General features: G+C 42.5%; 2 protein-coding genes across 2 annotated transcripts; both read left to right on the forward strand.

The window, feature by feature from the left end:
* Positions 1–1,192: 1,192 nt before the first annotated feature.
* On the forward strand, positions 1,193–3,862 carry LOC129752322 (uncharacterized). Its single transcript, XM_055748108.1, has one exon. It carries the CDS (start codon positions 1,193–1,195, stop codon positions 3,860–3,862), a length of 2,670 nt encoding a protein of 889 aa, XP_055604083.1.
* Positions 3,863–6,478: 2,616 nt separating this feature from the next.
* On the forward strand, positions 6,479–9,148 carry LOC129752323 (uncharacterized). The gene has a single exon (XM_055748109.1). It carries the CDS (start codon positions 6,479–6,481, stop codon positions 9,146–9,148), a length of 2,670 nt encoding a protein of 889 aa, XP_055604084.1.
* Positions 9,149–16,907: the final 7,759 nt, after the last annotated feature.

The raw sequence follows: 16,907 nt of genomic DNA on the forward strand, positions 1-16,907 counted from the left end.
AGTCTAGTATAAGAAACAACATACCAGTGAGTTACCGAATGAACTGTTTGGATACGGTAACTCACCAACCAGCTGACAAAGCAACAACAAACACAACATAAAATCAGTCTGAATAAGGTCTCGTAGCGGTAACATCGGCTCCGTACTATTGTTTGTTTGTTCCGTCGGTCGAATTGTAAAAAGTCCAATAAAGTGGTGTCTTTTATTGTAAATCGGTCGTCCGTTTTGTATTTTCGAAGCACATCCGAAATTCGTACCGGTAGAAATTGTGCTGTGTGTACTTTGCGGACTCAAAAAGGTGCACGATAAACTTACCTCCCGATGCAGCAGCAGTGAAGAAGCGGCAGACAAAACAAAACCAACTGGTCAGCGCAGACGAAATTGTTCGTCCCCCGTTCTGTGCTACTAAATTTCCGTCCCGTTGGCGAGCAACGGATAAGTAAACCCTCCGATCGAACACTAAGCGGTAAGCTACCCCCTGAATCCTCAACATTGGTCCTTCGAACCGGATCGGAGGAATTCCCCACACGGAAGGTAGCGGTGAGTACACCATTTTATTTACTCAACGCGCTGGCTGCATCAAGTTGAGCCATTTTGCTTGCCTTTTGTACTGCTGTACATTGTTCAACGAGCCAAGAAAGCGCAGCGTGAAAGTGAAGCCAAGCCCGCAGCACAAAGCCGCCAACAGCTATATTCTGATCTGCTGTTATGCTGATGCTCTACACCGGTCAGCAAAAATTAGAAAAGCGAATTTAACTATTTTTGGCGATTGAATTTTGGACTTGGAATTTTATTGGCGAATTCAGTCCTTTTGCACATGAGGCTAATATTGGCTATATTGGATCGATTAATTTTATTGCGATTGGGTGTGAGTGGGTGGCAGTCTTCGCGAAAGAATTGTGTGTCGCGTCGGGAAGGATTTTTTCGTCGATTTTAACACACAATTCTCGGTATCGTTACGTGTTAAGATTGATACACCGCGACGGGAAGGATTATATCGTACGATTTGTATCATTCTTCGTCGTGTAGAAGTGTAAATCCGCGACGGGAAGGATTTTATCGTACGATTGGTTTACACTTCCGCCGTCGTGTAAAAACCAGTACATCGGTTGGGGAAGGATTTCGTTTTCGTATTTTGTGCTGTGTTTTCGTTAACGTACAGTGGTGGTAGCAAGTGTCAGTATATTTCAACATGCCGAAAACCAAGTCAGACGAAAGAGTGGAGGATGCCATCATTCGTCGCAAGGCTATTCTGACAAACCTATCGGATGTGGAAAGGTTTACGAGAGAGTTCAACGTGGATCGTGATGTTGGGCGCCTCCAAGTTCGACAAGATCTAGTTGATAGGATCTACGACCAATTCCAGAAAACGCAAACCGTCATCGAGAAGTGGGATGGGTCAGACCGGCTCGAAATGCGTTTGGCTGAGAGATCGACCATCGAGGAAAGGTTTTGTGAGGTGAAAGCATTCCTGTTGAACAACATCCCAGAAAGGTTGAGTAGTACCACATCATCCGAGCCGACCGTACCAGCCAGGACAGCTATGTTTCACCTACGCTTGCCCAAAATAGATTTGCCGAGGTTCGATGGTGATTTTTCACGATGGTTGTCGTTCCGAGACACGTTCAAGTCTATGGTGCATTCGAATCCAGACGTTCCAGCGGTTGCAAAGCTGCAGTACCTCCTACAGAGTCTAGAAGGCGAAGCCAAGAAACCTTTTGAGTCCGTGAACGTTGAGGCTGACAGTTATCTCATCACTTGGGAAGCGTTGATGAAGAGGTATGATAACCAGCGGTATCTGAAACGACAGCTCTTCAGGGCAATGTATGACCTCCAACCTTTGAGAGAGGAGTCTTCGAAGGATCTTCATACCTTGACAGATGACTTTGATCGCCACGTGAAGGCCATGGCTAAACTGAGTGAGCCGGTAGGTTACTGGGATACTCCACTAGTGAATCTACTGTGCTACAAACTGGATCCAACGACACTTCGAGCCTGGGAGGAGAAAACAAGCGACCTGAGAGACATCACTTACCAAGAGTTGATCGATTTCCTGTATTCTCGAGCGATGATGCTGAGGACGATCGTCACAGAAGAACAGCGCAACCTGCAAACGATTCCAGCGAGGATGACGGATTCCCAACCGAAGAAGGCGTTCCGATTAGTGGCCAATCCTGTTGCGTCTGATCCAAAAACCGATTTACCCGTGTGCGTAGTATGTTCCGAACGACACCATCTATTTCGCTGTAGGAAATTCGCCAGCTTCTCTCCCTACAACCGACGGCAAGTTGTCACATCCCATCGTTTGTGTTGGAATTGTTTCAATTCCGGCCATTTAGCTCGAAACTGTTCCTCCAGACACACTTGTCGTTTTTGCAGTGGAAAGCATCACTCTCTCCTCCACGATGCAATCAAGACCAGCTTTTTCAATTCGCTACCGGAACCAACGTCGCTACTGCCGAATTCGTCCCTACCAGCTCCGCAGCGCAGTACCGTTCCTCCAGATGCAGATCCGCAACCATCAACTTCGAGCCAACAAGTATGTATGACTGTTCAGGCATCAAACAGTACAGTTTTACTAGAAACGGTGATGCTTTTGGTGGTTGACAGTACGGGGAAGGAAATTCCGGCGCGAGCGCTACTGGATTCTGCTAGTATGTGCAGCTTCATGACGAAGAAGTTGGCCAACACTCTCGATCTCCACCGTTCTACCGTTGACATTGCCGTTTCCGGGATTGGTGAGTCATCCAAGCAGATCAAGCGCCAGTTAACAGCAAAGATTCGTTCAACTGTCACCAAGTATGCAACGGAGCTAGATTTCTTGATCCTGAAAAGGCCAACAGTCTGTCTACCGACTGTGAAAATGGATGTCGCTGCTTGGAAAATTCCCGACGTTGACCTGGCTGATCCTCATTTCTTTATTCCTGCGGACATTGATCTCGTCGTTGGCGGAGAAGTGTATCACGAACTTCATGGCGGCAGAAAGATTTCCCTCGGCAATGAGATGCCGACTCTAGTTGAGACTGTATTTGGTTGGGCTGTATCCGGATCGGTTCCAATAAATTCCTCCGAAACTCCCCGGTTATGCCATCTTACGACCATCGATCGAGACCAAGAACAATCCACCGAAAGGTTTTGGGAACTGGAATCTCTGTTGCCGTCTCAAGCTCTGTCAGCTGAAGAAACAAAGTGTGAAGAAGTGTTCAGTGCTACCACCATTCGCGATTCGTCCGGTCGTTTCGTTTTTAGATTGCCACTCACTAGTGATCCCCTGGTACGTGTTGAAGAATCCAGATCCATCGCCGAGTGCCGCTTCCAAAGTCTAGTGAGGAGACTTAAGCGAGATCCTGCCACTCGAGAAGCCTACGTTTGTTTCATGGCCGACTACGAACGTTTGGGTCACATGATCAAGTTGACTGATCCAGTAGACGACTCTGTCCCCCACTGCTATCTACCACATCATCCAGTCTTCAAGGAGTCAAGCACAAGCACCAAGGTCCGTGTTGTTTTTGACGCTTCGTGCAAGACATCAACCGGTTACTCCATCAACGATATGCAGTTGGTGGGACCTACTATCCAGGACGATCTACTGTCGATCATTATGCGCTTCCGAACCTACCCAATCGCACTCGTAGCCGACATTGAGAAGATGTACCGCCAAATACAACTGCACCTGGACAACTCACCATTTTTAGCCACCCTTGCATCGACCGGCCGTCTTCCATCTTCATCGCAGTGGAGGTACATCCGCACAAAACTGGATTTGGATGGAGTTATTCGGATTAGAAGAGTTCTGGCCAACGCAACCGTTCCAGAAGCTACGATGCATCAAATTGTTCTGCTCGCGAAACACCCACTTTAAAAACTGTTGGCGAAGTACTATCACGGAGATTTATTTCACGCCGGCCCACAACTAATGCTCGCCACGATCCGTCAAAAATATTGGATCATTGGTGGACGCAACCTAGTGTGCCGCACATTCCATGAATGCCACACGTTTTTCCGATGCAGACCGAAGATGATCCAGCAAAGCATCGCAGATTTGCCTACGTCGCGTGTTGCGCCCCGAAGACCGTTTGCCGTTTCCGGTGTAGACTATTGTGGACCAGTTTACATCAAGTCTCCCACCCAAAACCGAGGCTCAACGAAAGCATACGTTTGGATCTTCGTTTGCTTCACCACACGTGCTGTCCATATCGAGTTGGTGTCTGAACTCTCCACGCCGGTCTTCATCGCTGCTCTTCGCCGATTTTCTGCCCGCCGAAACTGTCACCACGAGATCCATGGCACTGCGTTCCGAGGTGCAAACAACGAGTTGCACAGAACCCGTACCAGAACAAGCGATCCAGCTGATGGGCAACCCATTGGAGAACCGGTCACCGCAGTTCCTGAAAATAACCACGAGTAGAGCTGCACTCTAAGACAGCTCCTGCGCAGAATTTTATGGATCAGGTGATTGCGGTTCCAATAGTTTTACATATCGTTTGTTGGTCTACTGGGTTCCTTTTGCTTCCTAGCGCCAAGCTCCATATGGTTTTACGTTTTCGTCGTGTTTGCCTGTACATTGCGGACCACTAGGACCAGTAGTCGCCGATTGCAGCCCTAATGAGTAGAGCTACACTCTAAGTTAGCTCCTGCATATCAATTTTGAGAATCAGGTGATTGCAATTCCAATACCCCCTTATTTTGTTTGTTGGGCTACTGGGTTCCTTCTTGCTCCGCAGAATCAACGCTCCGAGTGTGGTCGCACTTCATCGTTTCCGGCTTCGTGTGGTGGACATCCTTTCTCATCGAATTCCTAGCACCGGCTGTTTGAAGGCAGTATCGGTGGTCGCAGCTTCAATGAGTAGAGCTACACTCTAAGTTAGCTCCTGTATGACAACCATAAGCACCAGGTGATTGCGGTTCCAATCGTTTTACTGTATGTATGTTTGTTGGTCTACTGGGTTCCTCTTTGTTCCAGAAGGCAAAGCTCCAGATGGTGTCCGTACCGCCCAGTACCAATCACTCCTCCTGCTCACCTGGTTCCGTGCTGCGTCCTGTTGGTCCACGTATTTAGTCGAAGATGAAGGCAACCGATGAAGGCTCCCCAATGATACCGAAGCGAGTGTTGAAATGTCCGTGCCATTTCAAGGTGGCCGGAATGTTTGTAACCAAACCTAGAATTCAATACCTGTCCCTACGTAACGAAAAGTAACACCATACACAACCTAGATTCAATTATTTGTTAAATGTTAAATTTCTTTAAATTATTTGTATTAATGTTAAAACTTAAAATATTGAACCAGTCTAGTATAAGAAACAACATACCAGTGAGTTACCGAATGAACTGTTTGGATACGGTAACTCACCAACCAGCTGACAAAGCAACAACAAACACAACATAAAATCAGTCTGAATAAGGTCTCGTAGCGGTAACATCGGCTCCGTACTATTGTTTGTTTGTTCCGTCGGTCGAATTGTAAAAAGTCCAATAAAGTGGTGTCTTTTATTGTAAATCGGTCGTCCGTTTTGTATTTTCGAAGCACATCCGAAATTCGTACCGGTAGAAATTGTGCTGTGTGTACTTTGCGGACTCAAAAAGGTGCACGATAAACTTACCTCCCGATGCAGCAGCAGTGAAGAAGCGGCAGACAAAACAAAACCAACTGGTCAGCGCAGACGAAATTGTTCGTCCCCCGTTCTGTGCTACTAAATTTCCGTCCCGTTGGCGAGCAACGGATAAGTAAACCCTCCGATCGAACACTAAGCGGTAAGCTACCCCCTGAATCCTCAACATTGGTCCTTCGAACCGGATCGGAGGAATTCCCCACACGGAAGGTAGCGGTGAGTACACCATTTTATTTACTCAACGCGCTGGCTGCATCAAGTTGAGCCATTTTGCTTGCCTTTTGTACTGCTGTACATTGTTCAACGAGCCAAGAAAGCGCAGCGTGAAAGTGAAGCCAAGCCCGCAGCACAAAGCCGCCAACAGCTATATTCTGATCTGCTGTTATGCTGATGCTCTACACCGGTCAGCAAAAATTAGAAAAGCGAATTTAACTATTTTTGGCGATTGAATTTTGGACTTGGAATTTTATTGGCGAATTCAGTCCTTTTGCACATGAGGCTAATATTGGCTATATTGGATCGATTAATTTTATTGCGATTGGGTGTGAGTGGGTGGCAGTCTTCGCGAAAGAATTGTGTGTCGCGTCGGGAAGGATTTTTTCGTCGATTTTAACACACAATTCTCGGTATCGTTACGTGTTAAGATTGATACACCGCGACGGGAAGGATTATATCGTACGATTTGTATCATTCTTCGTCGTGTAGAAGTGTAAATCCGCGACGGGAAGGATTTTATCGTACGATTGGTTTACACTTCCGCCGTCGTGTAAAAACCAGTACATCGGTTGGGGAAGGATTTCGTTTTCGTATTTTGTGCTGTGTTTTCGTTAACGTACAGTGGTGGTAGCAAGTGTCAGTATATTTCAACATGCCGAAAACCAAGTCAGACGAAAGAGTGGAGGATGCCATCATTCGTCGCAAGGCTATTCTGACAAACCTATCGGATGTGGAAAGGTTTACGAGAGAGTTCAACGTGGATCGTGATGTTGGGCGCCTCCAAGTTCGACAAGATCTAGTTGATAGGATCTACGACCAATTCCAGAAAACGCAAACCGTCATCGAGAAGTGGGATGGGTCAGACCGGCTCGAAATGCGTTTGGCTGAGAGATCGACCATCGAGGAAAGGTTTTGTGAGGTGAAAGCATTCCTGTTGAACAACATCCCAGAAAGGTTGAGTAGTACCACATCATCCGAGCCGACCGTACCAGCCAGGACAGCTATGTTTCACCTACGCTTGCCCAAAATAGATTTGCCGAGGTTCGATGGTGATTTTTCACGATGGTTGTCGTTCCGAGACACGTTCAAGTCTATGGTGCATTCGAATCCAGACGTTCCAGCGGTTGCAAAGCTGCAGTACCTCCTACAGAGTCTAGAAGGCGAAGCCAAGAAACCTTTTGAGTCCGTGAACGTTGAGGCTGACAGTTATCTCATCACTTGGGAAGCGTTGATGAAGAGGTATGATAACCAGCGGTATCTGAAACGACAGCTCTTCAGGGCAATGTATGACCTCCAACCTTTGAGAGAGGAGTCTTCGAAGGATCTTCATACCTTGACAGATGACTTTGATCGCCACGTGAAGGCCATGGCTAAACTGAGTGAGCCGGTAGGTTACTGGGATACTCCACTAGTGAATCTACTGTGCTACAAACTGGATCCAACGACACTTCGAGCCTGGGAGGAGAAAACAAGCGACCTGAGAGACATCACTTACCAAGAGTTGATCGATTTCCTGTATTCTCGAGCGATGATGCTGAGGACGATCGTCACAGAAGAACAGCGCAACCTGCAAACGATTCCAGCGAGGATGACGGATTCCCAACCGAAGAAGGCGTTCCGATTAGTGGCCAATCCTGTTGCGTCTGATCCAAAAACCGATTTACCCGTGTGCGTAGTATGTTCCGAACGACACCATCTATTTCGCTGTAGGAAATTCGCCAGCTTCTCTCCCTACAACCGACGGCAAGTTGTCACATCCCATCGTTTGTGTTGGAATTGTTTCAATTCCGGCCATTTAGCTCGAAACTGTTCCTCCAGACACACTTGTCGTTTTTGCAGTGGAAAGCATCACTCTCTCCTCCACGATGCAATCAAGACCAGCTTTTTCAATTCGCTACCGGAACCAACGTCGCTACTGCCGAATTCGTCCCTACCAGCTCCGCAGCGCAGTACCGTTCCTCCAGATGCAGATCCGCAACCATCAACTTCGAGCCAACAAGTATGTATGACTGTTCAGGCATCAAACAGTACAGTTTTACTAGAAACGGTGATGCTTTTGGTGGTTGACAGTACGGGGAAGGAAATTCCGGCGCGAGCGCTACTGGATTCTGCTAGTATGTGCAGCTTCATGACGAAGAAGTTGGCCAACACTCTCGATCTCCACCGTTCTACCGTTGACATTGCCGTTTCCGGGATTGGTGAGTCATCCAAGCAGATCAAGCGCCAGTTAACAGCAAAGATTCGTTCAACTGTCACCAAGTATGCAACGGAGCTAGATTTCTTGATCCTGAAAAGGCCAACAGTCTGTCTACCGACTGTGAAAATGGATGTCGCTGCTTGGAAAATTCCCGACGTTGACCTGGCTGATCCTCATTTCTTTATTCCTGCGGACATTGATCTCGTCGTTGGCGGAGAAGTGTATCACGAACTTCATGGCGGCAGAAAGATTTCCCTCGGCAATGAGATGCCGACTCTAGTTGAGACTGTATTTGGTTGGGCTGTATCCGGATCGGTTCCAATAAATTCCTCCGAAACTCCCCGGTTATGCCATCTTACGACCATCGATCGAGACCAAGAACAATCCACCGAAAGGTTTTGGGAACTGGAATCTCTGTTGCCGTCTCAAGCTCTGTCAGCTGAAGAAACAAAGTGTGAAGAAGTGTTCAGTGCTACCACCATTCGCGATTCGTCCGGTCGTTTCGTTTTTAGATTGCCACTCACTAGTGATCCCCTGGTACGTGTTGAAGAATCCAGATCCATCGCCGAGTGCCGCTTCCAAAGTCTAGTGAGGAGACTTAAGCGAGATCCTGCCACTCGAGAAGCCTACGTTTGTTTCATGGCCGACTACGAACGTTTGGGTCACATGATCAAGTTGACTGATCCAGTAGACGACTCTGTCCCCCACTGCTATCTACCACATCATCCAGTCTTCAAGGAGTCAAGCACAAGCACCAAGGTCCGTGTTGTTTTTGACGCTTCGTGCAAGACATCAACCGGTTACTCCATCAACGATATGCAGTTGGTGGGACCTACTATCCAGGACGATCTGCTGTCGATCATTATGCGCTTCCGAACCTACCCAATCGCACTCGTAGCCGACATTGAGAAGATGTACCGCCAAATACAACTGCACCTGGACAACTCACCATTTTTAGCCACCCTTGCATCGACCGGCCGTCTTCCATCTTCATCGCAGTGGAGGTACATCCGCACAAAACTGGATTTGGATGGAGTTATTCGGATTAGAAGAGTTCTGGCCAACGCAACCGTTCCAGAAGCTACGATGCATCAAATTGTTCTGCTCGCGAAACACCCACTTTAAAAACTGTTGGCGAAGTACTATCACGGAGATTTATTTCACGCCGGCCCACAACTAATGCTCGCCACGATCCGTCAAAAATATTGGATCATTGGTGGACGCAACCTAGTGTGCCGCACATTCCATGAATGCCACACGTTTTTCCGATGCAGACCGAAGATGATCCAGCAAAGCATCGCAGATTTGCCTACGTCGCGTGTTGCGCCCCGAAGACCGTTTGCCGTTTCCGGTGTAGACTATTGTGGACCAGTTTACATCAAGTCTCCCACCCAAAACCGAGGCTCAACGAAAGCATACGTTTGGATCTTCGTTTGCTTCACCACACGTGCTGTCCATATCGAGTTGGTGTCTGAACTCTCCACGCCGGTCTTCATCGCTGCTCTTCGCCGATTTTCTGCCCGCCGAAACTGTCACCACGAGATCCATGGCACTGCGTTCCGAGGTGCAAACAACGAGTTGCACAGAACCCGTACCAGAACAAGCGATCCAGCTGATGGGCAACCCATTGGAGAACCGGTCACCGCAGTTCCTGAAAATAACCACGAGTAGAGCTGCACTCTAAGACAGCTCCTGCGCAGAATTTTATGGATCAGGTGATTGCGGTTCCAATAGTTTTACATATCGTTTGTTGGTCTACTGGGTTCCTTTTGCTTCCTAGCGCCAAGCTCCATATGGTTTTACGTTTTCGTCGTGTTTGCCTGTACATTGCGGACCACTAGGACCAGTAGTCGCCGATTGCAGCCCTAATGAGTAGAGCTACACTCTAAGTTAGCTCCTGCATATCAATTTTGAGAATCAGGTGATTGCAATTCCAATACCCCCTTATTTTGTTTGTTGGGCTACTGGGTTCCTTCTTGCTCCGCAGAATCAACGCTCCGAGTGTGGTCGCACTTCATCGTTTCCGGCTTCGTGTGGTGGACATCCTTTCTCATCGAATTCCTAGCACCGGCTGTTTGAAGGCAGTATCGGTGGTCGCAGCTTCAATGAGTAGAGCTACACTCTAAGTTAGCTCCTGTATGACAACCATAAGCACCAGGTGATTGCGGTTCCAATCGTTTTACTGTATGTATGTTTGTTGGTCTACTGGGTTCCTCTTTGTTCCAGAAGGCAAAGCTCCAGATGGTGTCCGTACCGCCCAGTACCAATCACTCCTCCTGCTCACCTGGTTCCGTGCTGCGTCCTGTTGGTCCACGTATTTAGTCGAAGATGAAGGCAACCGATGAAGGCTCCCCAATGATACCGAAGCGAGTGTTGAAATGTCCGTGCCATTTCAAGGTGGCCGGAATGTTTGTAACCAAACCTAGAATTCAATACCTGTCCCTACGTAACGAAAAGTAACACCATACACAACCTAGATTCAATTATTTGTTAAATGTTAAATTTCTTTAAATTATTTGTATTAATGTTAAAACTTAAAATATTGAACCAGTCTAGTATAAGAAACAACATACCAGTGAGTTACCGAATGAACTGTTTGGATACGGTAACTCACCAACCAGCTGACAAAGCAACAACAAACACAACATAAAATCAGTCTGAATAAGGTCTCGTAGCGGTAACATCGGCTCCGTACTATTGTTTGTTTGTTCCGTCGGTCGAATTGTAAAAAGTCCAATAAAGTGGTGTCTTTTATTGTAAATCGGTCGTCCGTTTTGTATTTTCGAAGCACATCCGAAATTCGTACCGGTAGAAATTGTGCTGTGTGTACTTTGCGGACTCAAAAAGGTGCACGATAAACTTACCTCCCGATGCAGCAGCAGTGAAGAAGCGGCAGACAAAACAAAACCAACTGGTCAGCGCAGACGAAATTGTTCGTCCCCCGTTCTGTGCTACTAAATTTCCGTCCCGTTGGCGAGCAACGGATAAGTAAACCCTCCGATCGAACACTAAGCGGTAAGCTACCCCCTGAATCCTCAACAATTCTGTCTTAATTCATTAAAAGAAATAATTTTCCAGCTTATAGAAACGAGATTTTTAAGGTGTCACTTTGATTTGCATTTTGTTCCATTTTACCCCAGACATATATCTGAATTATAAAAATATTAATTAAAAAAATGGGTAGATAAAGGATTATGAAATCAGTATAAAGTTTGTGATATCGTTAAACCATTTCATCATACATCTTTAACTCGATTTTTCAAATTTCCTTTACGAATCAAAAACATTAAAAAAAACTGAAGATGTGAAAAAATGTATCTCCATCATTTTGTAATCATTAAGTGATAACTTGATAACACTGTATTAAAATAAAAATTCAACTGTGATATACAATTTTGGCATTTAACCCCGCTGTTGCATGATGCCTGGTTGGACAGTATAATACTCCAAAAATTAGTTAGTTTAATTTTACTCTTTATACTGACCGATAAAATGAGATTTAAATTTATCTCGGAACTCTTTCTTATATTAAAGATGAAAAATAATTTTAGGTTGAATAAAATATTGAGGAAGTAGGCGATGGTTTGTTGGTATTGCACATGTTTTTTAACGCTCCATCGCGGAGAAATTATATTTATGAAGCCTAACTAGTTCATGCGAAATTGTAATTTTTCTTGGACAAGTGGACAATACATTGTTATAAATTATTGCATGTTTCATTGTATGTACCCGAACCTATTGTCCGTTGATTTCGTCCACCTCCAGCTTGTGACATAATTGAATGATTCGATACTAGAAAAACACACTTCCTACAGCAATAACTTCTCATTAATTTTTCTGAACTGATGTTACAATCCGGGAGTTTGTACTTGAGAATTTTCAGAAACCCACAAAATTTAGAAAATCTGAAACACTTTTCACATTATAAATTAATAAGAGACGTGAGATGAACCCCGAATGGATGAGTTTGAAATTGTGAAACCAAAAAATAAAATGCATCCTAAAAATAAAACATTTGGTCTTGTCATATGAGTTCTGATAATTCCTAACAAAGCATATTGCCTGTTTTCAAAGTATTTTCAAAGAATTTAATCACTTTTTCTATAGCAAGGATTAAAAAGACACTGTGCTAGTACTGATTGTTTAAACCATCCGAATATTTATGCTGGTTCGTAATTCAAGGATAACTTCGTTAATTTTTTACTGGTAAAATAAAACTTGCAACTATTGACAATAAAAAAAATGTAGGTATTCCTAAATATCTCTACTGATCTTCAGAAGACAGTGTATTTATATCAGTCTCACTAGAAACATTCCGCTCGAAGGCCCGAACCAGATATTATCGGAACGCTTTATGCTACGAGCAACTGTCATGAAATGTTTTTCGATATCAAACTTGTACACCGAATCCACCCCATCTTACACCAGAGACGGCCGGCAGCTACTTTAAACTTATATCAGATGAAAAACTTCCTGTAAGTCTAGGATGGCTTCTGGGGGAAGGCGTGGAAAGCTGAAACAAAATTTCTCTCATAATTGAGTTAGATACAAAATGTTCGCCTATTATGGCAAACTCGGAAGATGTTTCCTCGGGACTCAACCCGGTCCAAAAACTCTTCCCTGTGGCTTCTGGAGCCGCTTGCCTTCTGGAAAAATGAAACCGTTCGTTGCGTTGCCACCAAAGAACGTTCCAAGATATTGATGCTGTTTCTTATTAAGCCACTCTGGCACGTTGAAGCAATTTAGGTGGGATATTTGGGCAAATTTTCTCATCTGGTGCACGGAAACCGATCGGAATGTAATTTAGCCAAAGGAACGTTCGTAATTTTGCTACTTCTGTTGCCCTGGAAAATCGTTTTTCGGATGGTAGAGTGAGTTTTAGAGAAGAAAAGAATCGTTCGGAGCAGGCACTTAGTTCCGGATTTAATGTAACTAGTTAAAAGTTAGTTTCTACCAGGCAGTTTCTATATCTTAAGATTTGCTATTCATCAGCGCTCAATATAAGTTAAAACTTTATAATATGTTATGCAATTTAGAGCAAGAAAGTGAACACACTGAAAAAAAGTAAGTATCAAAAAGTGTAATACGTCGTGTGTTAATTGTATAGTGAAATTCTTACGTTGGCATAAATCCACTTAAAATGAACGATCCTTTTCAATAATTTTTCTTGTCAAGAGCGATCAATGGCGCTATATCCATGGTCGATGAGCAGGGGAGCAAAGAAATTTGAAATTTATTTATTCTAAAATTTGGAATTTCATTGTAAAAAACACCATTTCCAGCTAAATAAGAGGCATATTTTTGAGATATGTGCTCCCAACGTAAAAAATGATAAATCATGGAAGCGTATGCCGCAGTTGTCCACGTTTTCTCCTTCATATGTTCCAGTTGTCTTTGCATCCAATACTGCACAATGGGCCTGGCCTAGTAAAGATGAGTAGTAAATGTACTTTTACTACTAACCGGGATGCTGACAAGATCTGGCTGTAAGCAATAGTGAATACTGTCAGAAGCACAATAATCAGAACTTTTTCGTGTTTACTTGTAGCTTACGTGCTACTTGGCAAAAGATGTTAAAAATACACAACATAGACTCTTGTTTAAGCCCTTATGAAAATTCGGATGAAATGAAAAGTATTGAAACTGATTCTTAAATAAGGTCATGGTAGAAAGTTTCCTATTTTCTGGATTTTCCGAAAATTTTCCTGTACTTTATCAAACATAGGTAGAATATTTTATATTAATCAAAGCGATAGTAGCTTCTCTTTGAATGTTGGCTTGGACATTTAATTTTTTTTTCTTATTAACTCTTATTTCTCATATGCCTCTCACTTATTTAGCATGAAGGAAGACTATAACTTCATTGTTTGCATAAGAGCAACCAAACCAACTGAGTTACTGCATTTTGCATGCATTTTTCAAGCCGCTCGGGAAGAAATTGGACAATCATGCATAAAAGTAGCTTAAATCATTGCAAGCGAAATTAATTATTTAAGAATTTTTGGTATTTTAGACCAAAATACACTTCAAATAAATTCATAAAACAAATTCCTTTGTTTTGATTCTATGGTTAAAATATAAATCTGAGTCTTTTAGGCCCTAACCGGCAAACAACACATTATTACTTAGCGATTCTGGTAACTCTATTTACAAATCTAACAATGAGAAGATGATAATCTACATATTAAATATTCAGAGCTTTTAATGGATGTATAAACCAATCCAAAAGAATGTTCAAAGTACAAACTTTTGGATTAAAGATTTCATCTTCGAATGAGTAAGCAAATTTTTGTAAAATATTATGCATCACATCAACTTATGTCAGCTTTATTGACAGAAAATTTGGAAAATTTTGCTCAGATAAAGACAAAAATGATTTTATTTGATGTTTTAAACATTGTTGGTTTTTATGGGTTCTTAATTTTGTCAATTTCCATTTGACTTTTCATCTAAACAATTTTATTTGTAACAGGTTAACATTTCCGTTAAGTAAGACCCAAATAGGGCCGAATGCCTCATGTGGAGTTAAGATCTCTTTAAAAAAAATTAGTAAGACCTAACAAACATGTTGAAAAATAATCAAAAAAAAAAATCAGAGGAAACTTATAATTTTTCTGACTTCTTCAATGTGTTGTCCCATCAATCTTACTTGCGGCAAAAGCGAATTTAAGCTAAAATGTTGATTTTAAATTAAATGAATCCGCTTTTTCTCTTCAAAAATGTTCGATAACACTAGAGTGGACTGTAAACACTCGAATCAAAAATCACTATAAGGGACAGCCTGGTAAAGTATCACTTTCACCCCTTTCCGACGCTGGGGGAGCAATTTTGTTTCACCCGGTGGTGAATTTTCGGATCGTCAGAAATCGCGACTTTATGGTTTGGCGGTTGGATCGAAACCAGGCTTCCCAAAAGTACTGCATTGCGATGACAGTTTTTTCTTCACCGAACAAACTGTCTCGGTTTCCTTTAACCGCTCGGTTCGCTGCTGTACAGTCGGTATCGAATCAAAAAGCTTCAGCATCATCACACACGTTCGGGAACGAAGACTGTATCTGAACAATCGGCTCAAAGCTTGCGCTGCCGAAAATGTTGTGCTTAAAGCTGTAGCGTACCGAATCGACAGTTCGGTTTTTATTCCTTCATGCCTCCTGTTTCTAAAATAATTTCATTTTAACTGTCGGCTGTAGGGCGTGACAGTTTCAGGCATGACTGTCACGGATGACTGTCATGCTTATACCGTACCCATGCCCGGTCGTATGCTGCTGCTCGCTTCGAATAGATCGAACGAACCATCTATTCGAACTGAGTAGCCGCATACGACTAGGCGTAACGCAATGTGTGGTGCCGGTGAAGGTTAGGCGAAAATCGTTATTGTCTTAACCAATCGTACAATTTACTACTTTAACTTTTTTTTCTAAGAATCATAGCCTTAGAAATATTAAACTCGCGGGAAACGTGGGTTTAAATAGAACCTATTTTTGTGCGATTTGAAAAGAGACTTGATCGTTATCATTTTTCTCTAAAATTTGTATAAGTATTCAAAAAAAAAATTAGGTAGGTTATCATTTAAGGGTGAAAATCTCAAAGTGAAATCCTAATTTGAACTTAAATCTGTATTGAATCTCAATCTGAAATTTAAATCTAAACCTGATACCTAAAATAAGAAATCTGAAAGCAGAATTTGAATCTGAATCTGAATATAAAATCCTACTCCGAAATCTGAATCTGAATCCTGGACATAAAATTTGAACCTGGGATCTCGATGTGAAATCTGAATCTGAAATCTCAATCTTAAATATGAATCTGAAACATGCGCGGTCCTATGGAGAGCCCCACCCCCGTCAAACACGTGGGCCAGAGATTTCTGACGCTTTCAAAATTATGTTTTTTCGGAAAATAGGTTCATTTCCAGTTTTTCATGATTTTGAATTCCACTTAGCTGTAGTTTTTGACCATTGCTTGTCAAATAATCGCAATTAGTATGGATTGTTAAATTAACATGATTTGAAATATTCTGCGCAAAAAGAAATTAAATTAATGGTTGGTTTTGGTTTTATGCTGAATTTAATAAACCACGTCTTAAGGCGGAATTGGATTTTAAAGGATAAAAGAAATTAAATTTTTGATCTTTCCATAAAGTTCCAATTGAAAACATACATGTACACTGTTTTTTTTCAATTATTTTTCCAATAATATACGTAACGTATCAAATTGTGGGATTCAATTGTTTTTTTCTTTTTTAAGATAACCTTTTAAAAATTTCTATTCTAAATTTCTTGATACACTTCTATCAGGTATCAGGTCAGATAACAAGCTGGTGTAAATTTCAGATTGTCAGAATTTTATCTTCATATTTATTATTTTTTTTTTTTTGGTTGGATGGAAGTATTAACTTTCGAGAATATATGCTGAACGAACAAAACAATTTTTGTAAATCGATTGAATTTATAAAAGTTTAACACTAGAGATGAAACCAACGCAATACATGGATTATTTTTATTATTTTTTCACATAACAGAGAGGTAAATTTTAGTGTGGATGCTAGTATGTAATGGTAATTTATTTTATTTGCTTATGAACACTACATTCCTTAATATCAAAAATTGTATTCAATATTCGTCGATATAACTATTATGCTTCTCCATAAGGTTTCATTTTGAATTCTTTAAAAGTCAAGTCGAGGATACGTTTTGATCTACATACGATTTCGATCAAGAATAAGCAGTTAAATTTTTGAATCACACCAGTAATTTATGCCCACGAAACAAATAGCTCACATTTTTTGGAACATGGTACAGACATTTTTCAATAATTGCTCAAATTTATCTATTAAGAACATGGTACAGTCTTTTTTCAATAATTGCTCAAATATATGTAATGA

The sequence above is a fragment of the Uranotaenia lowii genome, chromosome 3 (genome assembly GCF_029784155.1).
Source record: "Uranotaenia lowii strain MFRU-FL chromosome 3, ASM2978415v1, whole genome shotgun sequence".
NCBI classification, from domain to species: Eukaryota; Metazoa; Arthropoda; class Insecta; order Diptera; family Culicidae; genus Uranotaenia; species Uranotaenia lowii.